Source organism: Triturus cristatus, chromosome 11 (genome assembly GCF_964204655.1).
Source record: "Triturus cristatus chromosome 11, aTriCri1.1, whole genome shotgun sequence".
Lineage (NCBI taxonomy): Eukaryota > Metazoa > Chordata > Amphibia > Caudata > Salamandridae > Triturus > Triturus cristatus.
In genome coordinates, this window is record NC_140594.1 from 1,115,676,678 (window position 1) to 1,115,702,527 (window position 25,850).

Sequence of the window (25,850 nt, forward strand, 5' to 3'; positions counted from 1 at the left end):
AGACAATTATTCTTTTTTGACAAACAACAAAGAAAGGCCAATCATCTAAAGACAATTAAAAACAAAGACAAAAAATGCACAAAATATATATCATTCTTTTGAAACCATTTTTGTAAAATAAAGTAAATGAGGCCTGTCTCATATACTCGAGCTATTAGACCTTCATTATTCAATGTTTAAATATGAAAATGGATTAGATAAGGAGTCTGTTAATGTGGACCAATATGAGGGTTCTCTAATTATATTAAATTGTTTTGTAGGTTCCCATTAATCACTTTGTAAAGAACAACTTTATAAAGTTCAGAATAATGACGCCTTGATAATCCTAAATTAAGTCCACTTCAATGAAATCTTTCTCTGGGCCAAAAGTGCATTTAGAATGTGTAGGGATTTCCAGCAGTTTTTCAACGAGATCCAGATGATAATTTGTAAGAAGTTATGGAATGGAGCCTTCCACCAAAACCTTTGCTTTCCTAGAGGCTTTCCTTTTGCTTCCATCAAAGTCAGGCTTGTAAATCTGCTTGAGTGTTTTGATAAGCATCTCCAGAGTACTTTTAATCCTTCTGCTGTGAACAAGTGTCAGGCATTTGTATAGAGAGATTGTTAGCATAATTTTTGTTAGGTTTGATGGGGTAGCTACTCCTGTGCCTGTCCAGCAGTCATGTGGCAGCATCTCTGGTCAATAGATTGAATCATTAATTGTGAGATTTAAATAGAAAATAAAGGAAAGGAGTTATAAATCCCACCTCAAAACCCTCACTCTATGTGATGTTTACCCCTTTATCTGAAGCAGCACTTTGCCCTGACCTTCAATTCAATTCTTTGCCAAGCTACTCAACTGCATCCTACTTCATCACTTACCTCCGCTACCTTTCTACTCTTTCTATATATTTATTGTGGCCTTTCCTAGGAGTCCACTTTATACCTTTCTCCCCTTTATATTAGTATTTTCCTCAATCACGCCCTATTGTTTGCAGTTTATTAAAATGTTGAATTTAAAAAAATGACATATTGCTCACATATAGTTAGCTCTGTTGAATACCTCCCTATGTATCCCATAGGACACTGCAACCCTTTTTTGTGAATATTATTTGAGCTATATAAACACGCTTACATTTATTTATAATGAATCCCAGAGACTCGTCAACCTCTGCCCCGTCAAGAGCAGATACACAAACCACTTGCCCTGTCTCGTGTTGCCTTATACTGCACTCACAACTAAAAGGTCTTCAATTTCCGGCACTGGTCTTTGTGATGCCACTTTTTACTGTTTGATCGAATCAGTGAAAGAAAATTTGATGCTTATATTTCAGTACTTTAATAAAAAAGTTCAAGTCACAGGAGGAAGTATTTAAATGTAAAACAAGAAACACAACACTGACTTTGGTTAGCTCTACTTGATCAATAGAGAATCTACAGAGCAGTGGGTTAAATATTAAGCAATGTCTTACTGTCCTTATTCTGACCACAGGGTCCATCTCTGATTCCGTCTTTGATCTACAGAAGGGCCATCCTCATGTATGAAACCTTAGATTGTCTATAAATGCTTCTCAAATTGTGTTGCAGATCTCCTGCAATCTGTCCTCAAACTCCGTCCCTGAGGTTATATGCCAGCACCTAAAACTTTCGGGCTTACTGAAACATACAAAGATGGTTAGCTATTTTCTTACATCCTTGCATAGACCTGTGATCCCTTTGAAATCCACCATAAAGGGAAATTGTGAAATGTAACTGAAATAATCTGTTTCCAACAGTACTGCAGACAGTAATAATTTGATTAGATGACTGTCACAATACATTTACCAAAGTTAATGCATAATGGACTTGGGATTCACAGATCTAACATATATGCTATTAACTTGGAGGAAATGAATACTGCATGTGCAACATTTATGAATCCTTGGTCCTTCCTTCTGCTTTGGGGCCTCCTTTGCTTAGCGTGGTACAGCACAGATCTGGTAAGGGTGGGGCTTCATAGTACCACCGAAAATAGGGTCCATGTTGACATTCTTTACCCCCTCGGGGAGCTTGAAGGTGAAGGCCATAAGGAGGTTTGTGAAGAAAATGAACAGTTCTGTCCTGGCCAACTGCTCCCCCAAACAGACACGGTGTCCTGCAAGTGAAAGAACAAGAGAGCTAGGTCATGTCCCTTACACTTTTCCAGCAGAACATTTAAGATGCATAATTTGCAAGCTAACATGGGAGAATGTTGGGGTTGTGGGCCCATGGGAGGATGGGAGAGAGGTTACTGTGGAATTAATCCTTACAAAAGAGATGAATGGTGAGAGGCTAACATTTTCTCTGTACCCAGTTTTTTGGGGTTTTAGTTATTTTGCTTGGCCCTATTAGAGTAGTTCTCATAAGCTTTTAACTAAAAAGGAGTGATCATGTTAAGAGCAATCTTTTGTATGTTTCACTGGAAAAACTACTAATGGCTATATTTCTAACTTGCTACTTTAAAAAAAATTGCAAATATTACAAAGATAGATTTTCAGTTGGCGGATGCTTGACCACTCGCCTCAATTTTTTTGCAATATTTATTGAACCACTTGTTATTGCTATAGGAGATGATATGATAATTATGGTCTTGAAGATTCAACAAAGAGTATTTAGTATTTTTCATCAATTTTAGCAGATGGAGGATAAGATAAACAAGACGAAAATGTTGTTCTGCTATTGCACTATAGATATTTTACACTCAGATCTTGTGAAGCAGAGATCAAAAAGATGTTTAGGAATTTACACCACCATGAAGGTAGACAAACATTTTTAATTCAATTATTTACTGTTAGTAGATACAATTAAGTCCCTTTTTTATAATGGAATCACCTCCCTCTATCTATTGTGCGAAGAATGGCAATGAATCAAATGCACATGTTACCATTATTTAATCTTTTATATGCTGCATTGCCGTGTGTTTTGCACATTACATTTTTAAAAATATTGAAGGATTATTTACAGCATTTATTTAGGAAAATAGAACACCCAGATTGGCATTAAGTATATTGTAGAAATCAGTCAATGATGGAGGGATTACCCTTCCAAATGTGAAAGAATATTATTTTGCGAGTTTGTGATCTATTTTTTATTTTAATTGATGAACTACTGTAATCAATTGAATTAAATTGATGCAAGATTTTTCAAAAAGTTTGATTTTTAGACCTTTACAAACTACTCGGGCAGTATGAGTCTTGATGGAACATTTGAGTAACACAGGAAATAGTTTAAAAGTAAAACAGAGTGTGTGAATCTTTGTGAAAGTGAGAGAGGAGAATTTTTAAAGTGTAGAAAACGATGTTTAGACAAAATATTGAATATGTAAATATTATGATAACAGAATATTGCAACAATATTGTAATGTGAAAAATATCAATGAGAATATTGCAGTTAAAAAGATAATTTTTCTGATTATGTTTTCAATAATGTTGTTAAAAATATTGTTTTTGAAAATATTGTAAATGTAATTGTTTTTTTCAATGTTGTATTGCATTTGTTTGTCTTAGTGGAATATTTTTGTGCAGTATTGTTTATTTTCTGTAGTTTATATTTTGCATTTGAAGCAGAAAATTACAATTAAGGGGCTGATTACCTCCAGTCGGCCGTACTGACCGCCTGCTTATGATGCGACTGAACACTGTTTGGTTGCATACTCCCATCACTCTATGGGAGCTTGTGCTATGGTCGTAAACCGGCTGTAATACAGGCTCCCATAAATAAATGGGGGTGTGTGTGAAACCCTGCACCCCGTGGCAGGCAGTGCCTGCCATTCAGTGCAGGGATTTACAGGGGGGCACCCTAGTTACCCCCTCGTCCACCAACTGTAGGCTGCCGAGGCTAGGGGGCCCTGCTAGGGACCCCCAAAGTGGCTGTCCGACAGCCTTTTGTGTCGGAAAGGCCTTCACAGAAAAGGTGTCGGAAACCAACATTGTAATCCTGATGGCGGAAATAGCATCCATAGGCAATTAAGGTGCGGGTCCAATAGGCCGGAAGACTCTGAGAGGAGGTCGGAACCACACCGGAATTTCGATGTCGGCGGTCGGACTGCAAACCGACAGTGTCGGTGGGAAAGCTTCTGACTAGCAGTCGGAGGCTTTCCAATTGACATTGTAATCAGCCCCTAAATGTTCAATCTTTTTTTATTTTAAGAATGTTATATATATTTAAACACACACACATATATATGTATATATATATATATATGTATATATATATATATATTGCAAAACAAAGTGCCCGAAAGCTTTTCGAAGACGCACTCACAGGAGACACCAAATTACAAGGCAGCCAGCATTTCATTCCGGTAATGATTTATTGATCTCGCCGACGCGTTTCGAGGCTGTCACGCCTCTTTTCCACAGGCAGTTCCGGGTGTGCTCAGGAGGCTCCCATCACTGATTTATATACATGCACAATCCACAATGGGTTTACGTGTAGTACGTCAGTTCGTCCAGCATGATGGGACTTGTAGTCCAAGTGTTGGGAGTGTCGTTTATCCTATAGTAGGTTCCTGCACATCCGTTTTTAAAAACATTATATTACCCATAGTGGGCCCTCCAGTGTGATTGCTGACTCATTTTAGCCCATCTTCTGTGCTGTAAATATGGTCTGGATACAGTTCCTGCCTTACAGCCTCGACAATCCTCGATGGTGCAGTCTTCCACGGCAGGGACAGCCGTGTATCATGTTGCAAAACAAAGTGCCCGAAAGCTTTTCGAAGACGCACTCACAGGAGACACCAAATTACAAGGCAGCCAGCATTTCATTCCGGTAATGATTTATTGATCTCGCCGACGCGTTTCGAGGCTGTCACGCCTCTTTTTCACAGGCAGTTCCGGGTGTGCTCAGGAGGCTCCCATCACTGATTTATATACATGCACAATCCACAATGGGTTTACGTGTAGTACGTCAGTTCGTCCAGCATGATGGGACTTGTAGTCCAAGGCTGCCCTGCCGTGGAGGACAGCACCATCTGGGAGATTTAAAGAGAGGCTGCATGGTTGGAACTGTTCTTACCTGGTTTGCGGCACAACAATTTTGGTAAAATGACAACCTGCCTTTCATTCCGGAGCCTACTGAAGGAAAAATTATGCTTTAAAAATGAATGTGCACACAGAGCTTACTGAAAGGACGACAATTGCTCTGACAGAGACTACGAAGTCCAGCATGCAAAAAATGGAAAAGCGCACTCAGCGTGACCCACGTGAGGTCAAGCATGCAGTTAATTAGAGTGATCAGAGCTTTCTGCGAGACATTCAGTGCTGCCTATGAGGAAGAGGCGCAAGCCTTGAAACGCGTCAGGCCAAAGAATTGTTATGTCGGAATGAAAAGGCAAGTTTTCCGTGAGAGAATAAACCATCTGGTTTAAAATTGTTGTTGTGTGCGTCCTTAAGCTTTCGGGCCTTTGTTTGATGAATATATATATATATATATATATATATATATATATATATATATATTACCTACTGGCGGTCGCCAGTAGGTAGTTATAGTTAGGACCACGTTTCCATAGGAAATCCGCAACATTCTATTTTGAATAACTTTGGCGCCGGTCGACGAATCCTCGCGAATTTTTCAAAATAGGTGGGGCGCTATGCTCCGCTCCTACCCTGAAAGTCTCGGGGGGATTCGTCAAGCGGGGGCTGAGATAAAAGGGGGGTCCCAAAACGCGTTTTTCCCATGCATTTTTCCATAGGACCTTTAGACAGGGCTACAGCCCGAACGGCTGAACAGAATTAATAGAAATTTGGCAGAGAGGTAGTCCTCAGGTCAAGGAAGTGCCTTTTGTAGGTTTGGTGTAAATCTGTTCAGTAGATTCTGAGAAAATAGCCTTTAAATCAATATATATATCTGAGCCAGCTTACGGTGCGCTTACGGTACGCTTACCGTACGCGTACGGTGGCGTGCGCGAGCGCGATTCTGATTGGCTCTTAGATCTTAGTAAACATTCGAATCGGCCGAAACCAGGAAGCGGCGGCCGCCATTTTCTCTCTCGCACTGAGAGTGATGATTAAAATACAAAGCACAAAAACATGTAAAGGGGCTGTTTAGACAGCTCCCACACACATAGCCATGTTGAGGGAGTCCCCAAAGATCCCCCAAGGCCAAAAACGGAATTTTTATTTTTTCGCTAATTTCGCCGATTACGCTTACCGCACGCGTACGGTAAAAAATGTATAAAAAAAAAAAATTATCCACACTTTCCCCACCCCGTGTGCAATTGGTGCCCGAAGGGCACCAATTGTGCATTGAATATCATATATTTACGAAAAACTAAAATATTAATAAAAAAAATATTTAAAAAAAAAATTATCCACACTCTCTCCACCCCGTGTGCAATTGGTGCCCGAAGAGCACCATTTGTGCATGGCTTATAACTGACTGCGAAAAATTTAAATATTACCTTTCAAAACGAAGTGCATCATATGTCCTCCATGTGCGCACGGTGCGCGAAGCGCATCGTGCGTACATGGCCCATCTAGCGTAACGTGGGCACGCAGTGCGCGTAGCGCACTGGGTGCCCACCGTGCGTGCACGGCACTAACTGCGTAAAGAGGGCGCGTGGTGCGCGAAGCGCACCGCGTGCTCACTGTGCGCGCACGGTGCGCGAAGCGCACGGTGCGCGCACGGAACGAACTGCGTTAAGTGGGCGCGCACGCCACGAATGGCGTAAAGTAACTTAGCATTTAAAAAACCGTACAAATTCACTGAAAAAACCATAGGTTTCACACACGTTATAGTTAGGAATTAGCATTTAAAAAACCTTGCAAATTCACTGAAAAAACCATAGGTTTCACACATGTTATAGTTAGCGGAAATTTTACTGATAAAAAACCAATGAAATTCCCCCGTTATAGTTAGTGCAGGCAACTATAACTCACGCGACCGCAATCTTCTGCTGATGACATATGTGTCTTTATGAAAAAAAAATATTTGTATATATGTATAGCTAAAAATGTATGGAAGAAGACATGGGCAAATAAGTGTCTAAATACAGTATTAGCATCAGCAGAGGATTGCGGTCGCGTGAGTTATAGTTGCCTGCACTAACTATAACGGGGGAATTTCATTGTTTTTTTATCAGTAAAATTTCCGCTAACTATAACATGTGTGAAACCTATGTTTTTTTCAGTGAATATATATATATATATATATATATATATATATATATATATATATATATATATATTTTCCATCAAAAGGATAATAATGTTGCACTCGCCAGGGATTAAGGAAATTATAAGCAGTTTAAGTAGTAGGTTTAATTGTTTAGATGTTGGCTACTGAATGATAATTAATGTGCATATATAAGGTACAGCCATACACCATGCATGAGGATACCTGTGCCATATACAATAAGGGAACTACTATGGCACTCACCGGAAATTACTTAACTACAATAAAAATATATATTTTTAAATATGTTTTACATAAGAAACACTTAACTCATAAGGGCCGATTCCGATCTTGCTAGGAAAGCCCACGGTATGACTCGGATCCGGAGGGCTTTCCTATGAATCGCGCTGTGAGAGTCCGACCGAATGAGTACAATGTATCCGTATGCGGACTCATTGGGTTGGGCTCCTATTGAACTCTTTCGGAGCCTGTATACCGAACGCGCACACAGGATCCTATAGCAAAAAGAGGTGGGTGGGGAAAAGCATACACCCTGTGGCGGGCACCGGATGGTACCCGCCACACTGTGCATGCTTGGATCTGGGGACCCATGGGCACCCCATGACCGATTCGGAGGGCCCCGGGAGAAGGGGGACCTGCTACAACCACCTGAAATCCGATTTCCACAGCGGAGTCAATACGGCTGTCCGAATGCATCGTACTAGCTCGTTCGGAATCCGGCTCCATTGCGCTGCACGATTCGGCTGCAAATGAGTCAGACGGAGAGGATCGGGTTAGGAAATTATTTGGTCTACGCGGACGAGATCGTTGCATTGTACTTGGTCATTCGGACCAGAGGACTATTCAGTCAGAAACGTAGGCTCTGAATCAGATTAGCATGTTCTGGAACCTGTCTGAGGCCTTCCTAATGACATCGGAATCGGCCCCATAGTAGTATAGTCTCTGCAATATAGCCAGAGTAGTGGTTTGGGGTTAGCAGTGAACTCCCTCATAAGTTCATATGTATCATAGAATTACAAGACACAAATAGAATTTGGAAGGGTACTATACAATTTAATGGTAAGGTATCTTTTTCGATGTCAAATGTGGAGGGTACAATAAATATAGAGTATCATGGCCACATCACACAGACACTCAGTCATGACAATAAATTTGAACCGAATAATCATGTGATGAACGCAAAGTTATGTACAATCATGTAATTTGATCCAAATTCTAAACATGCAATAATGTGTGACAACTAGGAAATAGTATACTTATAGCATACCAATTGATTAACCCCTTCGCTGCTAGGCCTTTTCCACCCCATGCTAAGCCTTTTTTAGTTTTGGGGTAGTTAGAGCTTAGGCCCCTGTAACTGTTTGACCAGATAAGGTATCCATGCCAAATTTGCGTCCTTTTCTTTCAACATCACGGGGATTCTGAAGGTACCTAGGATTTGTGGATTCCTCTGGAGGGGACCCAGAAATTAGCCAAAATACAGCAAAATTCATTTGGGGGGGATAGGAAAAACGTGCTGTTTTTTTCATGCAAATGGTATCAACAAAGGGTTTGTGGGGCTGAAATCACAATTTTCCTAGCTTTCAGTGACTGACAAACTTTTGACAGAAAACAAACATTTTTTACACAGTTTTGGCATTTTACTGGGACATAGCCTATTTTTGCTTTTTGTTGTGCTTTCAACCTTCTTCCAGTTGATGGTAGAAATGGGTATGAAAGCAATAATGGATCCTGGAAAGCTATACACTTTAGAAAAGTAGACAGAATTCTGCATTCAGCAAGGGGTCATTTGTGAATATCCTTTAAGGTTTCTTTATATAAACTAATAGTTGAAAATAGGAAAAATTGGAAATGAGTTTAAAAAAACAGCCATTTGTTCCAACGTTTTCACCTGTAACTTCTTCTAATTATGACAGATGTTTGAAAGCAATATACCGTTACATCCGCTGGACCTTTCTGGTTGTGGGGATAAATGAGGCGTGTAGGTTCACCAAGAACCCGATGAACTCAGAGCCAAAAATTGAGCAGGGTCTTGCAAATGTTTTTTTATTATGTACCTGGTATATAGCAATTAATTTGGGAAAATATATATAGTGAAACATTGGAATGAAAGACACCTATGTATTTCTGAAATTAGAACAAACTATAAAGTTTAGAAACAGTAGCTATTTGCACATTTCCGTAATTGTGAGTACCTATACTAGCATGAGAATTATAGGACATTTTTCAAAGTGACTTCTTTTTTACACATTGTCTTTCATTTGGAAGGTAGAAATGCATCGAAAGTCCAAGCCAGTTGTGCGAAAGGCTTCATTAAGACCTGGTCAGAGTCAGTAATAATTCCAATGTTAAAAAAAGAGGAACGGGAAAATCCGGCGTGTTACCGCCCGATATCCCTATTAGACTCCTTGATGAAGGTAATGGGAAGGCTGGTTCTGGATAAGCTGCACACCTGGGCAGATGAGATATGGTTTTAGACAGGGGTTAGGGACAAAGGAGCAGGTTTTGAATCTTAGTATTTTCATCGGAAAGCACACTCAGGCTAAGGCTGGGAAACTTTATGTGGCATTCGTAGATCTTACAGCCGCATTTGACTGTGTTATACATAATAAATTGTGGAATATCTTAACGAATCTGAAGATTGATCCGGTATTGGTACAGTTCTGGGGCTACTGCTACTGTATGTCAACAAACGGCCAATAGTCTCCCTCCTCTACGCAGATGACGCGGTACTTATGGCTCGCACGCAGTTAGGTCTGCAGAAAGCTCTGGCCACATACAGTAGCTTCATGGATAATTTAGGATTAAAACTTAATGTGAAAAACATGTTTGTCATGACCTGCAGGTGAGAAATAAATAAATGTAGTAGCCTTCCTTTAGGGGACAGCAGGGTAGACTCCAGAAATATTTTTACCTCCCTGGTCATTCTATTTGCGCATACAGGTTCCTGGGGTCTGGCGGTGAAGAGTAGGAGTCTACTTTTTCTGAAGTCGACTGCAGCTGTTGTTAACTTCTCACAAAAAATGGGCAAAAGACCCCCAGGTATCCTTCTTAAGATATATCAAGCAAAGTGTATAAGCATTGTGATATTTGGGGCGGGAGTTTGGGGTTTTCATGAGGTATCCCCGATTCAACGTGTGGAAAATGCATTTTTAAGGTTCATTTTAGCAGTACCAGCTAGTGCCCCAGTTTGTAACTATCACAGAGAGTTGGGTATCTGGTATATCTCTGATGTTATTAAGATGCAACCTGTACTACTTTGGCACATAATCTGGACCTCTAGTAGTACAGGTGTAAACAGAGAGATAATTAAGGATTCAATGAAAGTGGACCATGCAAGTAAGATCGCTTGGTTGAATTACTTAAAAATAATTCATGATTGATCTAGGGCCCTGGAGACGAACAAAGGGATGGTAGCCCAGCATCAATTGACCTTGATCATATATGACACTCAGCCGTATCTTTTATGCTGTACAGAGGGTTACAACTCGGTTCAGGTTTGGAAGCTTCCATCGATTGGTTAGTTACCCGGAGCTGAATGATTGTTCTAGAGAACTCTGCCTTTGCCCATGTGACAATATGTCACCACAATCCACTATTCATGTGACCTTGTTTTGTAAATTTAATGCAAAGGAAAGAGCTAGATGGATCCTACCATTGCTAAAGCTGGGTGGTGGAGACAATGTAGACCTGATTTGTTATACTTTCAATTTTTAGATAGTACCTTATCTGTATGTGCCATGACTGGATTTTTGAAAAATATACTGAGAGTAAGGAAAAGATTAAATGGTTAAACTTATTCCAAAAACAAAATTTTATGTATTAATCATGCAGGTCAATTGGCCTTTTTAAATGTATTTTATGGTGATGAAGTCATATGGAATAAGCTGGTTTAGATTGAGTTGCTGAATTTTATGTACTCTTTTAATCCTAATGTATGTATGAAATGTTTTTATTTTTTTGAACTTGTCTGCTTTTGTGATTTTAAACGACTAAAATCGAAAAAAGCTTATTTTGACTTTGCATCGAAAGTCAATAGGTAAGAATAGTTGCTGTACATTTTTGTTACCCTAAATCTCCCAATATAAATTGTTCCTCACTAGTGTGGGTAGGCCTAGTGCCCGTGACAGGAAATGGATGAAAACGCATCGTGGATTCACTTCATTTTTACAGTGAAAACTCACCCTTTTTTTGCAAAGTGCCTTGCTGTAGATTTTGAACCCTAGCTCTGCCGGCACCTAGGGAAACCTAGCAAACCTATACATTTTTGAAAACTAGACACTCAGGGGAATCCAGGATTGGGTGACTTGTCTGGCTCTCACAAGGTTCTGTTACCCACAATCCCTTGCAAACCTCAAACTTTGCCCAATAAAACATTTTCCTCACATTTCTGTGATGGAAAGTCATGGAATCTGTGTGGATCCACAAAATTCCACCCACCCCACATTTCCCAAAGTCATCTGAGAAAAATGGTACCTCACTTGTGTGGGTAGGCCTAGTGCCCGCGACAGGAAACGGCCCAAAACCCAAGATGGACACACCTCATTTTCACAATGAAAATTGACCCTTTTTTTCCAAAGTGCCTAGCTGTAGATTTTGAACCGTAGCTCTGATGGCACCTAGGGAAACCTATCAAACCTAGTCATTTTTGAGAACTTGACACCCAGGGGAATCCAAGATGGGGTGACTTGTCTGGCTTTCACCAGGCTCTGTCACCCAGAATCCCTGGCAAACCTCAAACTTTGTCAAGAAAACACATTTTCCTCACATTTCTGTGGTGGAAAGTTCTGGAATCTGCTTGGATCCACAAAATTCCACCCACCCCGCATTCCTAAAAGTCTTCTGAGAAAAATGGTACCTCACTTGTGTGGTTAGGCCTAGTTCCCATGACAGAAAACAACCCAAAAGGCAACATGAGCACACCACATTTTTACAGTGAAAACTGACCCTTTTTTTGCAAATTGCCTAGCTGTAGATTTTGAACCCTAGCTCTGCCAGCACCTAGGGAACCCTAGCAAACCAATACATTTTTGAAAACTAGACAACCAGGGGAAACAAGGATAGGGTGACTTGTCTGGCTCTCACCAGGTTCTGTTACCCAGATTCCATTGCAAACCGCAAACTTTAAAAAAAAAAAGACAAAATTTCCACACATTTTTGTTATATTAATTAATTAATATTAGCAGAATATTGTATATTTAAATAGATTTTTATTTTTTCAATATGTATTGTTTTTTAAGTACAATATTTTTAGAAATGTGTAATTTTCAGTCTGAATGTAATAGTTGTACATTTTTTGCAAATGTTTTTATTGTTGTGGTTTTAAATAGTAAATACTATGATTGTTATAGGCTTAAGTTTATATCATATGGTTAATAATAGGTCAATTACTTGTTTTATTTTACAATACCTTCTCCAAAATGGGTTAGATTGGAGTGGCTATAGTGAATTAGACCCTTCTAAAGTCCAACACCTTCCATAAAATGGTTACATTGGGTATTCATTTTGAGCCCATTAATGTCTACTATATTGTCCAAAGTGGTTTATAGATTGAAATGAGCATAGTAAAACAGGCCCCTTCATTGTCAACACTTTCCCCAAATTGTTTTCAGATTGGAATGGGAATAGTAATTTTGACCTCTTCAATGTCCAACACATTCCCGAAGATGGTTTAGATTGGAGTGGGAATAGTAAATCTTATCCCCTCAGTGTCCAACACCTTCCCCAAAATGATCTAGATCTGAGTGGGAATAGTAAGTTTGACGCTTTCATTGTCTAATACATTCCTGAAAGCATTTTAAGTTGCAGTATAAATAGTCATTTTGAACCAACACATTACCCAAAGTGGTTTAGATTGGAGTGGTAATAGCAAATCTGATCCCTTCAGTGACCATAGTCCCTTCAGTGACCAACACCATCTCAAAAATAGTTTAGATTGGAGTGCGAATAAGAAGTATGACCCCTTCCGCGTCCCATTCATTTCCCAAAGTGGTTTAGATTTCAGTGGGAATAGTAAATCTGACAACCTCAGTATCCACAATTTCCCCAAAGTGGTTTTGATTGGATTGGGAATAGTAAATGTGACCTCTTTATTGTTCAATACCTCCCCCAAAATGTTTTAATTTGGAGTGGGAATAGTACATTTGATCCCTTCAGTGTGCAACATTGTGTTTTTAATGTACATGTGTTCCCAAAAAGATTTTGGTTTTAGTGGCTGTGCCATATTTGAAAATTTGGTATGTAATATAATTTATAATTTTACCGCCGGGGCAAACACCGACACCCTCTTGATGCTGGTGTTTGACACAGGGTGACTGTTATTTTTTTATGAAGCAGTGTACCTTCATGCCCCTGCTCCACTCTCCATCCTCCCCACAATCATTTGCCACCTCAAATTGCAGCACTGTATACTTAGCACTGCAGTGCAGGTGGTGAAATGTCTGTTGCTCAAAAAAGTGGTACATAGTCCCCATACTGTTTTGTAGTGTTGTTGGTTTGAAGCTTTTTGTTTGTTTTGAGATTTTAATAGTACACTTGAATAGTTTAATATATATTTTATTTTTACATATTTAAATTACTAAATACACCAACATATATTGTTTAGATGTTTTACATATCCCTTTATTTACAAACAATCTTGTGTAGCTACTCCTTAGTGGTACAAGGGCTTTCCACTCTGTAGAGCAGATGTACAAGAAAGTGACGCATATGTGAAGATGCGTCACTTTCCCTGCCCCACCATGCAAAACCCTTGCTTCACCACGGATGTGCCGTATCTACAATACAGGGCACCATGGCTCAAGGATTGACAGATGCGTCAGAAATTCTGACACATCTGTTGAGGGAAAACTCACGCATTGCTGGAGTCATGTTGCAAGCACGACGCAACTCCAGCAATGCGTGTTGCGGCCTATTCCCAATACACTGCGTCACTCTTTACACCTGCTTCAAGCAGGCGTAAGGTCTTGACGCAGTGGCGTCCTAAAAGTCACGCATTGAAATCTTGTAGACCACTGCCTCACTTTTACGAGGCTTTCCTGCATGGGAACTCCAACCCTGCATACATTATACCTGACGCAGGTATAATGTCACGCAGGGCTTTACAACGTGACGCCTCTCCCAGATGCGTCACTTTGTAAATGGGCCGCAACTTTTATGCCGCCACCGCATCACAAAAGTGACGCAATGACGGCGCAAAAGTGACGCAAGGGGCTTGCAAATCTGCCCCTGTATTTTGAAATTAAATGTTACAATTAATGGGGTATTTCTTTCGGCTGCAGTGCTGTTTTATTTCAGTCATGGACCAGGTGCTTTTTGCATTAGTGTTCGAGCGCAGCTCAAGTTACAGCAGGGACTCCACGAAAGCAGTATTGAAGGGAAGTGAGCATGTAGAGCTGGACTGGTGCCTTTCCGTGACCAGCCCAACATGCACACTTGAAGCATCTCCTACTCGTGTAATATTAGTGAGCCAGAGGATCACAGCCATAGCATCCCGATCTCATAAGGGAAGCTGGGCTCACCTGATCCAGCAAATCCCAGTTCTGTCTAATGTAAACAGTCAGTCAGTCAAAAGGCTTTATTTCGATATAATAATATCTTAAAAAGTACTAATACAGTAATAAGCAATAAAATAGTAAAAAGGAGCCAATACATAGAGAATTAAACATACATTTCATACTACAACTGGCACCAATAAATTAGATAAAACAAATTAAACAAGATACAAAAGCCTAGATGATCTGATGCGCCAAGCCCATCCTAGGAACTTTGCAAGACCACAAGCAAAGAGGGGCCGTGGGTCGTTTTTCAATATTCGTAGGGCCTCCTGATAGTGGCTAGTTCCAAGTTCTCTACAGAGTGGCTTTAACCATCTACTCCGAGGGGCTGCATAAGCCGGACATTCAAACAGCAAATGGGGAACTGACTCGGTCCTCTTTTCACAAAGTGGGCAGGAAGAAGTTGTCTGGTTCGGGGCCTTCCACCTGGAGGTCAGTTCTCCAACGGGAAGTAAACCTATCCTAAATTGGAAGTATAGTGCCCTATCCCTGCGGTTTGAGATGACATCCATGTATGGTTCGCAGAAATGCACCTCCTTAACCAAAAGAAAATCCATGGTGGACCTGCACAAGTTGGCATTGCTACTTCTGCCATCGGCTACCCATCTCCAATATATCCTCTTCAACTCAGACTTTGGGGGTGCGGATCTATTGTTCCAGACCTCGCCAAGACCAAGATTGACGAGAAGACGCCTGCCTTCCCTCAACCAATAGATCTTTGACCAGCCTGGTGACCCCAACACATCGGTTAGGCCGTCCGCAAAACTGGACAATTCTGGAGTTCTCCAGATTCTCGACCATAGGAGGAGAGGACGGAGCCTAGCCAGATCACTGATCGGCCGAGTACCCATATCTAGGAGCAGTGGGAGGGTTGGGGTGCGATAAGGGAGCCCCATTAAATCTTTATGGAATTTGCTTTCTGAACAGGATAGGTGGTCCACATTATATACCCCCCAGAGTTCGGCCCCATAGAGAGCAGCACTAACTCCCCTTGCCCTGTATATGTCTAATACAGGAGCAATGGGTTTAAGGGTTGAGGAACGTTGTTCCTTAAGAAGGGCACCCACCACCCTCTTGTGGGTCAGCAACATCTTTTGGTGATGGCATTTCCAGCTCATGGAGTCACAGAGACGAATACCGAGGTAGTCGAACTCTGAGACCCTCTCGAGGGAAACGGAATCTAGGGTTGGCGGTTTGGCCAACTTTTTCGGAGGGTTGAGGACCAGATACTTAGTCTTCGCTGTGTTGATGACTAACCCCCTAGCATCACAGAAAGACTTAAAGGTGGATAGTAGGCTCTGTAGACCCACCGGGGTTTTAGAGATCAGGAGGGTATCATCTGCAAATAGAAGGGTAGGTATTCTTCTGCCAGCCAGGGATGGTGCATCTGCAGGATGTTGTAGCAGGTGCTCCACCACTCCATTAACATACAGAGAGAACAGGGTGGGGGCTAGGACACATCCCTGGCGTACCCCTCTATTTACGGGTATACGTGCTGTTTTTTGCCCCTGATTACCCCACCTGATCTGTGCAAAATTGTCAGCATGGAGTTTTATCAACATGCTTAGTAAGTAAGATGGAATGCCCTGTTCGTCAAGCACACTCCAAAGTTGGCCGCGGGGGACCAGTCCGCAAGTCTATAAAAGCAAGATACAGACTGCCTTTGCCTAGTACAACCACCTTCCAATATAACATCATGAGCCGAAAAGATTGCTCTATCGTCCCCATGCCCGATCTAAAGCCAGCATGAAAGTCTGAAAGAATACCCTTTTCCTCAACCCACTGTAGTACCCTGGCCAAAACCACTTTACCAGCCACCTTTTGAGAGGTGTCTAAGAGGCTTATTGGGCGGTAGTTGGCTGGGTCATTCCGACATCCTTTCTTGAAGATTGGGACGACCTCAGCACCCTTCCATGAGGTCGGGAAAGTTGCCCCATCAAAGCTGGAATTCAATAGGGCGGAGATAAGTTTTCCCCACTCTTCCGGATTAATGCGTAGCAAGTGTCCTGGTATGCCATCCGGACCTGCTGCTTTATTGGGGACAAGACATTTGATCGCCCCCACCACTTCCTTAGATGTAAACGGAAGCTCGTCATTAGACTGGACTTTCCCCCTCATCCAGGACCATTGAGTAGAGCTGAGAGAAGTGGTCAAACCACGCACACTCCGGTACGTTGCATGTAATCATTGTGTCCATGGGTTTATCCCTAGTTCTAAGTAGGTCCCAAAAGCCCTTGGCGTCCTTCCTTAGGCTAGCGGTCTTCAGGTCACACCAGAACTGGTCCTCCCAATCTACCTTTGCCTTTGCTATAGCCCTCCTATAATTGCCCCTTGTGGCGCAAACCAGGGCTCCATTTTTAGATTTCACTGCCTTTATTAATTCTCTTTTGGCCGTGCGACATGCAGATGAGAACCACCCAGCAGTGCCTTTCCTTCCACCTCTCTTAATATCCCCTTTTCCAGCATTATTGGCTACAAATAGCTTACCTACTGCCTTTGTGGTTTGGGCAAACACTACGGATACCTCCTGCGCACTGATGGAAGGGGAATCTAGGCGAGGTATGATATTAGCCATTATTGATTGTACCTCCAGCATCTTTCCCTCATTACCAATGATACTCTTCCATTTCAGGCGCCTGCCACAGTTGGAGGGGCACACTTCATGTGATGATTTCCACACATGTGGTGTTGAGGGTGGAGAGATACCCTTCCACAGAGGGGACAAAGACAGGGATAAGAGATTATGGTCACTGTCAGTAGATGGCAGGACCTCCATATCCACCAGGTGAGCCCACAGACAAAAGTTCAGCAGAATATAGTCAATCCTTGAGGAATGGCCAATTCTGTTGAACGTATGGGCCCCCATTTGATCTGAATTGGATCTACCATTGGTTTCTCTAAGGCCATGCTCCAAACAGAGGGCATTAAGGTCTATTACATTTTGGGTCCATCTTCTAATTGGAGTGATTTGCAACGGCGGGATGCCTCTCCTTGCATCGTCGTCGCTGATGCCCAGTACATCATCCGCAGCAAGGGGTTCAAATGTACAATTAAAGTCCCTGGCGAGTATGACGAGGGAATCTGGACCACAGTTCCTGAGTTCCTCGTCAATGCCGGTTAGGGAGAGAGTGGATAGACCACCCCTAGTGCCTCTAACATAGATATTAAAAATTTCAAGCACTCCTCCTCCACACGGGCCTCTCACAGATAATCTCTGAAGGTCCGGTGAGTTGGTAGCTGTGCATTTGATGGAGTACCGCAGGGAGATGCTTACCCAGGTTATCAATCCTCCCGAAGGGCGCCCCTTCCCTTCGTTCGAACGTACAGCTGGTACAAAGTAGGTGGTGTAGCCCAATTTATGCTGTGGTTCCAGGCACCAGGTTTCTTGGAACAAACAGATCCCAAACGGTTCTATAAACGCATTCCAATCAGGAATGCCTATATTCCGAGCTAGACCCGCTATGTTCCAACTAGCTACCTTCAGGGACGTACTGCGGTCCCCTCCCTGCCCCGATGCTAGTGCCCTAATAATAGGGGTATTGACAATGGCAGTATCCATTTCGCCGGCGGGTAGTACCATAGCATGTAGGGTTTGAATGCCCCCATCAGGCGGCTCCCTGCTGAGCTGAGTCGCCACCTGTGGGTGCCCCCTAAGATTGATTAAAGGGGAAAGGGTACTAGTGGTTGACCTCACCAGGTGCTCTCCAGAGGGTAAGCTGTCAATTTGCATCTCCCCGGAAGCTTCAATATGCGGCTCCCGTGATCGACAAATTGCCTGTCAATAGCCTTGCCAGAATCGACCATGCGGCTGGCAAGGGGTATTATTAAATAGACTAAATTGGGAGAGGCTATCTCGAGTCTGTCTGCCATCCCAACCCTCCCACATACAGGTTCCGGCTGGCCTCACAGTCGGGTTTGGGGGGTTGAAATAACTGAGGTCGCAAATGCCAATTGAGCCCCCGCTACCTGTTGGGCTATACTCCTTCGTAGGTCCTCTGCATACATAGCTAACAATCCTTGGGTCTTCAAAGTTCACTATGATGCAATCCCCACTTATTGTTTTTTTCCTAGTGCCAATCCAGCCAACTCTTCGTACGTGGATAATCCGGCCCTCCCAAAATTCGGGCAAAGGTCTATTCTTTTTGAGCCAAAATAGAGTCTTATTGAACAATTCAGTGTATGACTCGCGTTTGCCCGGGCTAAGCACGGGCACCCCAGTCAACACAGCCACATAAGGCTGACAATCAGGGGGGAGATTTACAGTGTGATCCTTCCCACGTTAAATCCCTCACCTGGCTGCATCACGTGGGCCTTTACAGTTTCAGCTAGATTGGATATTGAAATCTCGGGTGCACTATGGGCTACTGGAGAGATGGCTATAGTAGTGACATTTGCCTCGCCAGGAATAGCCGGGGCTTAGGAGCATGCCATATTTTTGCCTGGGATATTATTAGTGGCCTTAAAGGAGTTCGGTTTCTCTACAGGCTTAGATGCAGGGTGGCCAGGGTTGCTGGGAATACCTGCAGCCAACGCAGTAGGGTACGAGTTACGGTCAGTCGCCCCAAGTGCAACTGGTAAACTGTCTGCTATAGTGGCTGTGCTATGGTGAACTATAGACGTCGCCCTACTGTCAGGTTCCCCCCCTAGTCCGACATCCCTCGTTCTTAGCTGCAATTTTATAAATGATTTTAGGGAAAAAAAGTTGTCTAGGGTTGCCTGCTCCATTTTATCCACCCGCTCAGTTAGCCCTCTAATTTTGTCTAATACTGGAAGGAGTAGAGATTTCATTATTCTCTCCATATTTGCAATTAGGAGAGAATCTGGGGAAAGAGTCACTGCACTGCCACCACACTGTTCATTGGGAACGCTATTCGCTAGCCCCTCAGTTGGGACCTCGCCCTTCTCTCCCTGTAATGAGCTAGAATCCCACCCTACTGCATTGTTAGAACCACCAATCCTGACACCCACCCGCCTCTGTCTCTTACGGTCTTTAGACAGTCTACTTTTCCGTGGGGTGGCGAGTCTTTTCCTGTTGAAGGGGGCTGGATAGATTTCTGCCTGCACCATGATAGCCGCCGGGGGGGGGGGGGCACCATTGGGTGGGTAGTAGGATTGACCGGAGGCAGGATAGGGGTGGCTGACTTGGTTACTACTAGGTCTGGGGCCACATGGTTTTGGGCATTAAGTGCCGCAGCCGTCAAATTTTCCAGCCCTTCTATATTGGCTCTAAGGGCAGCCACCCGAGGGTGATCCGGGGGAGAGGGGACAGGGAAAAGTGGAACCAATGTTCGCTCCGGGGAGGGTATCAAGGCTATCGGGCCCATCGATGATCGTCTATCACCAGGTGGGCCGCGAGATAGCCGCCGCTCAGCCATAAAGATTTCTTTCTCAATAACATTGGCCACACGGGTAATAAACTGGTCCATAGTACCAACCGTACCCCCCCCACTCCCCCTTAAGCTTTTGCCTGAGCGAGTTGACATTGCTAGTGCGGGACCAGGCCGTAAATTCAGTCAAAACCCCCTAACAGTAAAAATAGGTGGCTGGTTATAATGGAGAATGTGGTCTAACTGATAACATAACAATTGTCAGGGGGGAGGCCCAGCCCAGCCTCCTTCGGCCTCTGACGGCCACAGACGGTCCCGCCCTTGTCCCGGGCTTCTCCCACGCACGTCGCGCGACGCGGAGGGAGCCTCGCGCTTTTCAGTGCCTCCTGGCACGACGGCGGGCGGAAGTGCCCCAGTGGCGCTCGGGAGGCTGGGAGGTGTAGTCCTGCGGTGCCGTAGATGGCAGGACGGAGGCAGCGAAGCTGACAGCGTAGGTGTGGATGGGCGCTGCTAGCGGGCCCCAAGGTATGTGCTTTCTCCTTCTGCCTCCTCTCAAAAGAGCGTTCAAAGTCCCCCGCTCCGCCGAGGGAGCCTCGCGCTTTTCAGCGCCTCCTGGTGCGACGGCGGGCGGAAGTGCCCCAGTGGCGCTTGGGAGGCTGGGAGGTGTAGTCCTGCGGTGCCGTAGATGGCAGGACGGAGGCAGCGAAGCTGACAGCGTAGGTGTGGATGGGCGCTGCTAGCGGGCCCCAAGGTATGTGCTTTCTCCTTCTGCCTCCTCTCAAAAGAGCGTTCAAAGTCCCCCGCTCCGCCGAGGGAGCCTCGCGCTTTTCAGCGCCTCCTGGCGCGACGGCGGGCGGAAGTGCCCCAGTGGCGCTCGGGAGGCTGGGAGGTGTAGTCCTGCGGTGCCGTAGATGGCAGGACGGAGGCAGCGAAGCTGACAGCGTAGGTGTGGATGGGCGCTGCTAGCGGGCCCCAAGGTATGTGCTTTCTCTTTCTGCCTCCTCTCAAAAGAGCGTTCAAAGTCCCCCGCTCCGCCGAGGGAGCCTCGCGCTTTTCAGCGCCTCCTGGCACGACGGCGGGCGGAAGTGCCCCAGTGGCGCTCGGGAGGCTGGGAGGTGTAGTCCTGCGGTGCCGTAGATGGCAGGACAGAGGCAGCGAAGCTGACAGCGTAGGTGTGGATGGGCGCTGCTAGCGGGCCCCAAGGTATGTGCTTTCTCCTTCTGCCTCCTCTCAAAAGAGCGTTCAAAGTCCTGTAAACAGGAAGGGTGCAGTATCTGAATTGGCTTAGGAGATGCACACAAGTCAGCACAGTGCCGGGAGGTTCACAAAGGACATGACCAATCACTTTGTGGCTTTATTTTGAAGTCATTCAGTCATTGCCCATTTTTTTGTCCCTTGCTCTCTGCCCTTCTTCGATACCGGTGCCAGTAACAGCATTTCGTACACGGGAGTGGAAGAGAGAAGTAGTGTCCTGCTGCTTGTCATTCTGTTTTAGTGCACCTGGGTGGGGTTGGATCGGTCGCCTTGCCCTAGAGGCACTCCAGTCCTGCCTCGTTTATTCAGGCCCAGCCACAAATTTTGATGCTACCAGGCTATGAATTATGAAGAATAATACATGAAACAATAAAAGTGTCTGCTAAGACAGCTACACTCCCGCTGCCATCACATTTCGAGGGCGGTAGTGTGATGTCTATAATTCTCCTTACTTAAACCACAGTAACAAAGGAAAACAAGATTCATCTGGAGAGAACTTCTGACAGTGGCTCCATTCATGTTTATTGGAAATTACTCAAATGAAATTGTAGTCCACCTGTTAATGGGATTATGACAAAAGCAATGATGTGCAGCAGATGCATTATTTCTTTTGTTTTACCTGAACAACAGAAGCATGGTCTAAAATCAATAGATACATGCTGGACTGGTCTGTAATGTTTAATTTTTGCACTGGTCTGCGATGTTTATTTGACTACTGTACTGTGGGACTTAGAATCATACAGTCTCCCTTCCCAAACTCTTAGTGCCCGATAACAAGTTTGGCGGTCCACAGGACTGTCAAACTCGGAGTGGAGGTGCAAGAGCAGTTAGGGAGCACCGCATTAACGGTCCAACAGCTGTATTACGAGTATGGCAGTCGGACCTCCAGGGGACCACTGCAACCACCAGGGTACCGCGATAACTGGTGGTCTTGCGGTGGTCCGGGGAAGCAATTTGCTTGGCAGTGCCCCTGTGGTTCCACCAAGCATATTATGAGTTTCCCCAAACCAGCCTTTTTATGGCAGTGGGCCCATCATGAAAAGCCTGGCAGTGGGGAAATAAAGGGGGCCCTACAGGGTACCTGTTGCCCCTGTGCATGTTGATGCATGCAACGGGGCACATGTTGTGTCCCTCTGTCTGAATGTACCCCTTTTACTGCACAGCATTGACTTCACAGTCTATGCCGGCAGGAAGGGCCCTAGGCGCTCCCTTTGCTGTGCCTTTTCAATAGGCACCACTATGGGACCATAGCACTGACCGCTCGCCAGACAATGAAGAAAATCATAATCTGGCAGGAGGCGGTCAACTTTGGTGGTTTGGGATCGTGGCGCTGGTGTGGTGGCCCATTTCCAGTCCGTCAAAGTCATAATCAGGCTCTTAGTCTGTTGTTGAACTATCAAAATAACTTACTTTATCAAAATACTATATTTGTTTATTGCTCAACCCTAATGTAAAGCACTTTGGACAGGATTACTGAAGTGTGTTCTCTAGTGAAGTGCAATTGTTAGAAGGTAAGTAGTTAGACATCTTATACAAATGATTAAATTAAAACCCACTAATGTTTGAAGTCCCTCTGCTATGAGCTTGAGGCACGATTACTCCAAATGTGAAGTGCTTGATAGTTTGAGCAGTGGCCTGCCTAATTAATTGTCTAATGCTAATGCTGATGGTATTTCTAATAAATCAACACCAAAGTAGGTTTGTCTGAAGATCAGCAGATGGCTGCTGCCCACAATGTCCACACTCAGGCTAAAAATTGTGAACATCTATGATTCCAGACTCTGGGGCATTAATTTATGTTAATCCACCGCCTTAGCTTTAGGTTGATCACTTTTAGGATGAATCAATTACATCTCAATCCCCCCCTCTCTGGCATGCACACACACCACCCTCCTCCCCTCACTGTGATAATCACAAAGTAGGAATAATGTGGTACATTTCGAGGAATTGTATTTGTTAATGCTTAGCTGTGACACTCAATCCTCCTTTTCTAAGGGCTTGCATTTTAAAGTGGAGTTCATTGTGGATGTTGTGGTTCCTAACCTTTACTTTTTTTTTGTGGTTTGCAGTGTATGCTGTCCTTCATTCATCTTTGGTGCGAAAATGGTACCCACCCCAATGACCTGACTGCACCCAAATAGACACTTTGAGGTAGGATATGAATAACACATGTTAACTTCTTTCAGATAAAAATGACAGTAGGACAAGGGCCCAGGATTTTTAGGAACCTCTGCACCTCAATTATAGTTCTATTTTACTACCTAAATTGGGAGAGGGCTATTTCTTTGATTGCACTAGCACTCCTGGCACTCTTGCTGCACCTGTGGAACAACTGACATATCATTTCCACGTTCGAATGTAGAACAGTTCAGAGAGTTATGCTGTGTGCTGTGTGCTGCTGTGAGAGGTATTTAATCTGCAGGTCACATTCTCAAATTTCATCTTTCACAAAAAGTTAGCAACAAACAATGTGGCCTCTGGGAATAATATGTGTGACAAGAATGTGTTATGTAGAAGTTTCAGAACTACAAATGTGAACCAAACAGCATGTGAACCAAACAGCATTGAACTACCCGAATGGCACAAACATCACATTTCCACTGATGGAGTGGTACAAGATTCATGTTTTTATACTGTTTGGAGCCAATGTTACTTTTGCACCAATGGTGATTGAGATAAATGGACAACTGCCCTGGTCTACATTGGCGCCATGTAATCTGACCTGTATATTTTATCTACTAATGTAAAACAAACAGTGGCAGCAAGCCCTATATGGTAATGCACATTAATTGCATTATAACAACATTTTTGGAATCTCACTGCTGCTAATCCATCTCCGTATCAGTCGTGTGATCTATTGTAGGTGAAGATAGAGGCTGCTGGGCCATGTGTGGTCTGTAGTATCAGAAGACAGAGTCTAATCTATGGTTCCCCACCAGCAAAACTGTAAGATCCAGAGCACATCACACATCTCCTTATGTCTCAGTACCCATAACTGGCTGGCCAGGCATTTTGTTTTAAATTAGAAGTAAGAGGTTGGCAAACCTGGAGATGAACAAATTCCCAGGAGGGTAGAGCTTAGCCCTGGGTTTGGCTTGGCCATAAGATCCCATGTATGAGACAAGCTTAGAAAATATCTGCAATGTGAATCATGCAACACACTTAAACATCTGGTAAAGTCCCTGTCAAAATTAGTGCTTTTTCTGAACATGCACAAGAATTTAACTTTCATATATTATATTACATTTCTGCATTGAGAGGCAGTTAATAAAAGTGAGTTTTTAAACATTCAGGGGGCCATTGGGATGTTTTGCATTGTGGCGAGTGCTGTACTCTGCAGCACCCGCCGCAAGCCAAAGCATGACAGCCCACACATATCCCTGCACTACGTGGCAGACACCATGTGGTATAGGTATAGGGATATGTAGGGGAACACCATAGGTGCCCCCCACAGTTACAGGCGCCCAAATCTGTTTCTGCCTGCTGTTTTGTTGCGGGTTGACCGCCACAGAATGACTGGCGGAAAGGGATATTGTAATTCCTAAGGCGGTGCCTGGTAGGCACTGCTGCAATTCTGGGATTCCAGGGAAGTCCAATATTCAGGTGGATACAGACTGCCTGTCGGGACCGTGGTGTTTAGTGTTTCTGACCACCACCCGTCAAAATGCCATTGTTATGTGGTGGATGGAAATCCCTTTCGGTGGTCATCTTTCAGCCATCGTAATGAGGCCCTAAGTTACAAACATTCACCTATTTAGAAACATTAATTCCCCCGCGATAGTTGTCCTGTGTAATTTATATGTGGTCTGGAATCTTATTACATGAAGCAAAATTACAGCATAATAAGTGAGTTCGGTATTTGCGCTCTTGAAAATTCTTATGTTTGGTTTATTATTGGTTCACTGCTATTGGTTCTTTTCCCAAACCAATTCTGAAATTACATATTTCAAGGTGATCCTACATGAAATAAAGACCATTGAACATATTTGTTTTAAAAAGCACTATTTGCCACTATTTGGTTTTAAAGAGTTTCTTGGAAGGAAAATCCTCTGAACACCCCTTATGCTGGTTGAGCTTGCTCGCTTCCCTTGTTTACAATGTTAAACTCATCCCCAACTTTTATAGCCTACCACTTTGAAATGTCACGATCCGCCGCTGCTAACAATAAGGTAAAAACAATCTTTCACTACATTTGTTGTACATTACATTTTACATATTTCATTTTTAATGTTAATACATTTTAGAATGTAGTTGGTAATGTCACACATACATATATAGTTCACATTGTTACATGTTCTTTGGTTCAGTTTATAATTTGTTTTCCACATATATTTGTAATTGAAAATATGAAAGTAAAGGTTTTTGTAATATTGTATAATTTTAAATAATATATGTTATTTAGTAGTATTAGTATTTTATAAGGTGTTTATAGTACTAATGTGTATGTATTTTAGAAATAATTGTACTATGTTTATAACATTGTTAAACATTTCTTGATTTTTTTTCAATACTTTTTCAACACACGTGTATATTTTTATCAATCATTTTAATGTTTCCATTCACTTCTATTATAACATAG

At 43.3% G+C, this 25,850-nt stretch overlaps 1 protein-coding gene across 1 annotated transcript in view; it reads right to left on the reverse strand.

Annotated features, from left to right (window-relative positions):
• Positions 1–1,302: 1,302 nt before the first annotated feature.
• Positions 1,303–25,850, reverse strand: part of LOC146786131 (cytochrome P450 2J2-like) — a 110,774-nt gene continuing 86,226 nt past the window's right edge. Inside the window, exon 9 of the mRNA XM_085635635.1 lies at positions 1,303–2,113. Coding sequence (XP_085491761.1) covers positions 1,935–2,113 — 179 coding nt within the window. The 3' untranslated portion in view covers positions 1,303–1,934. The remainder of the gene's footprint in view (positions 2,114–25,850) is intronic.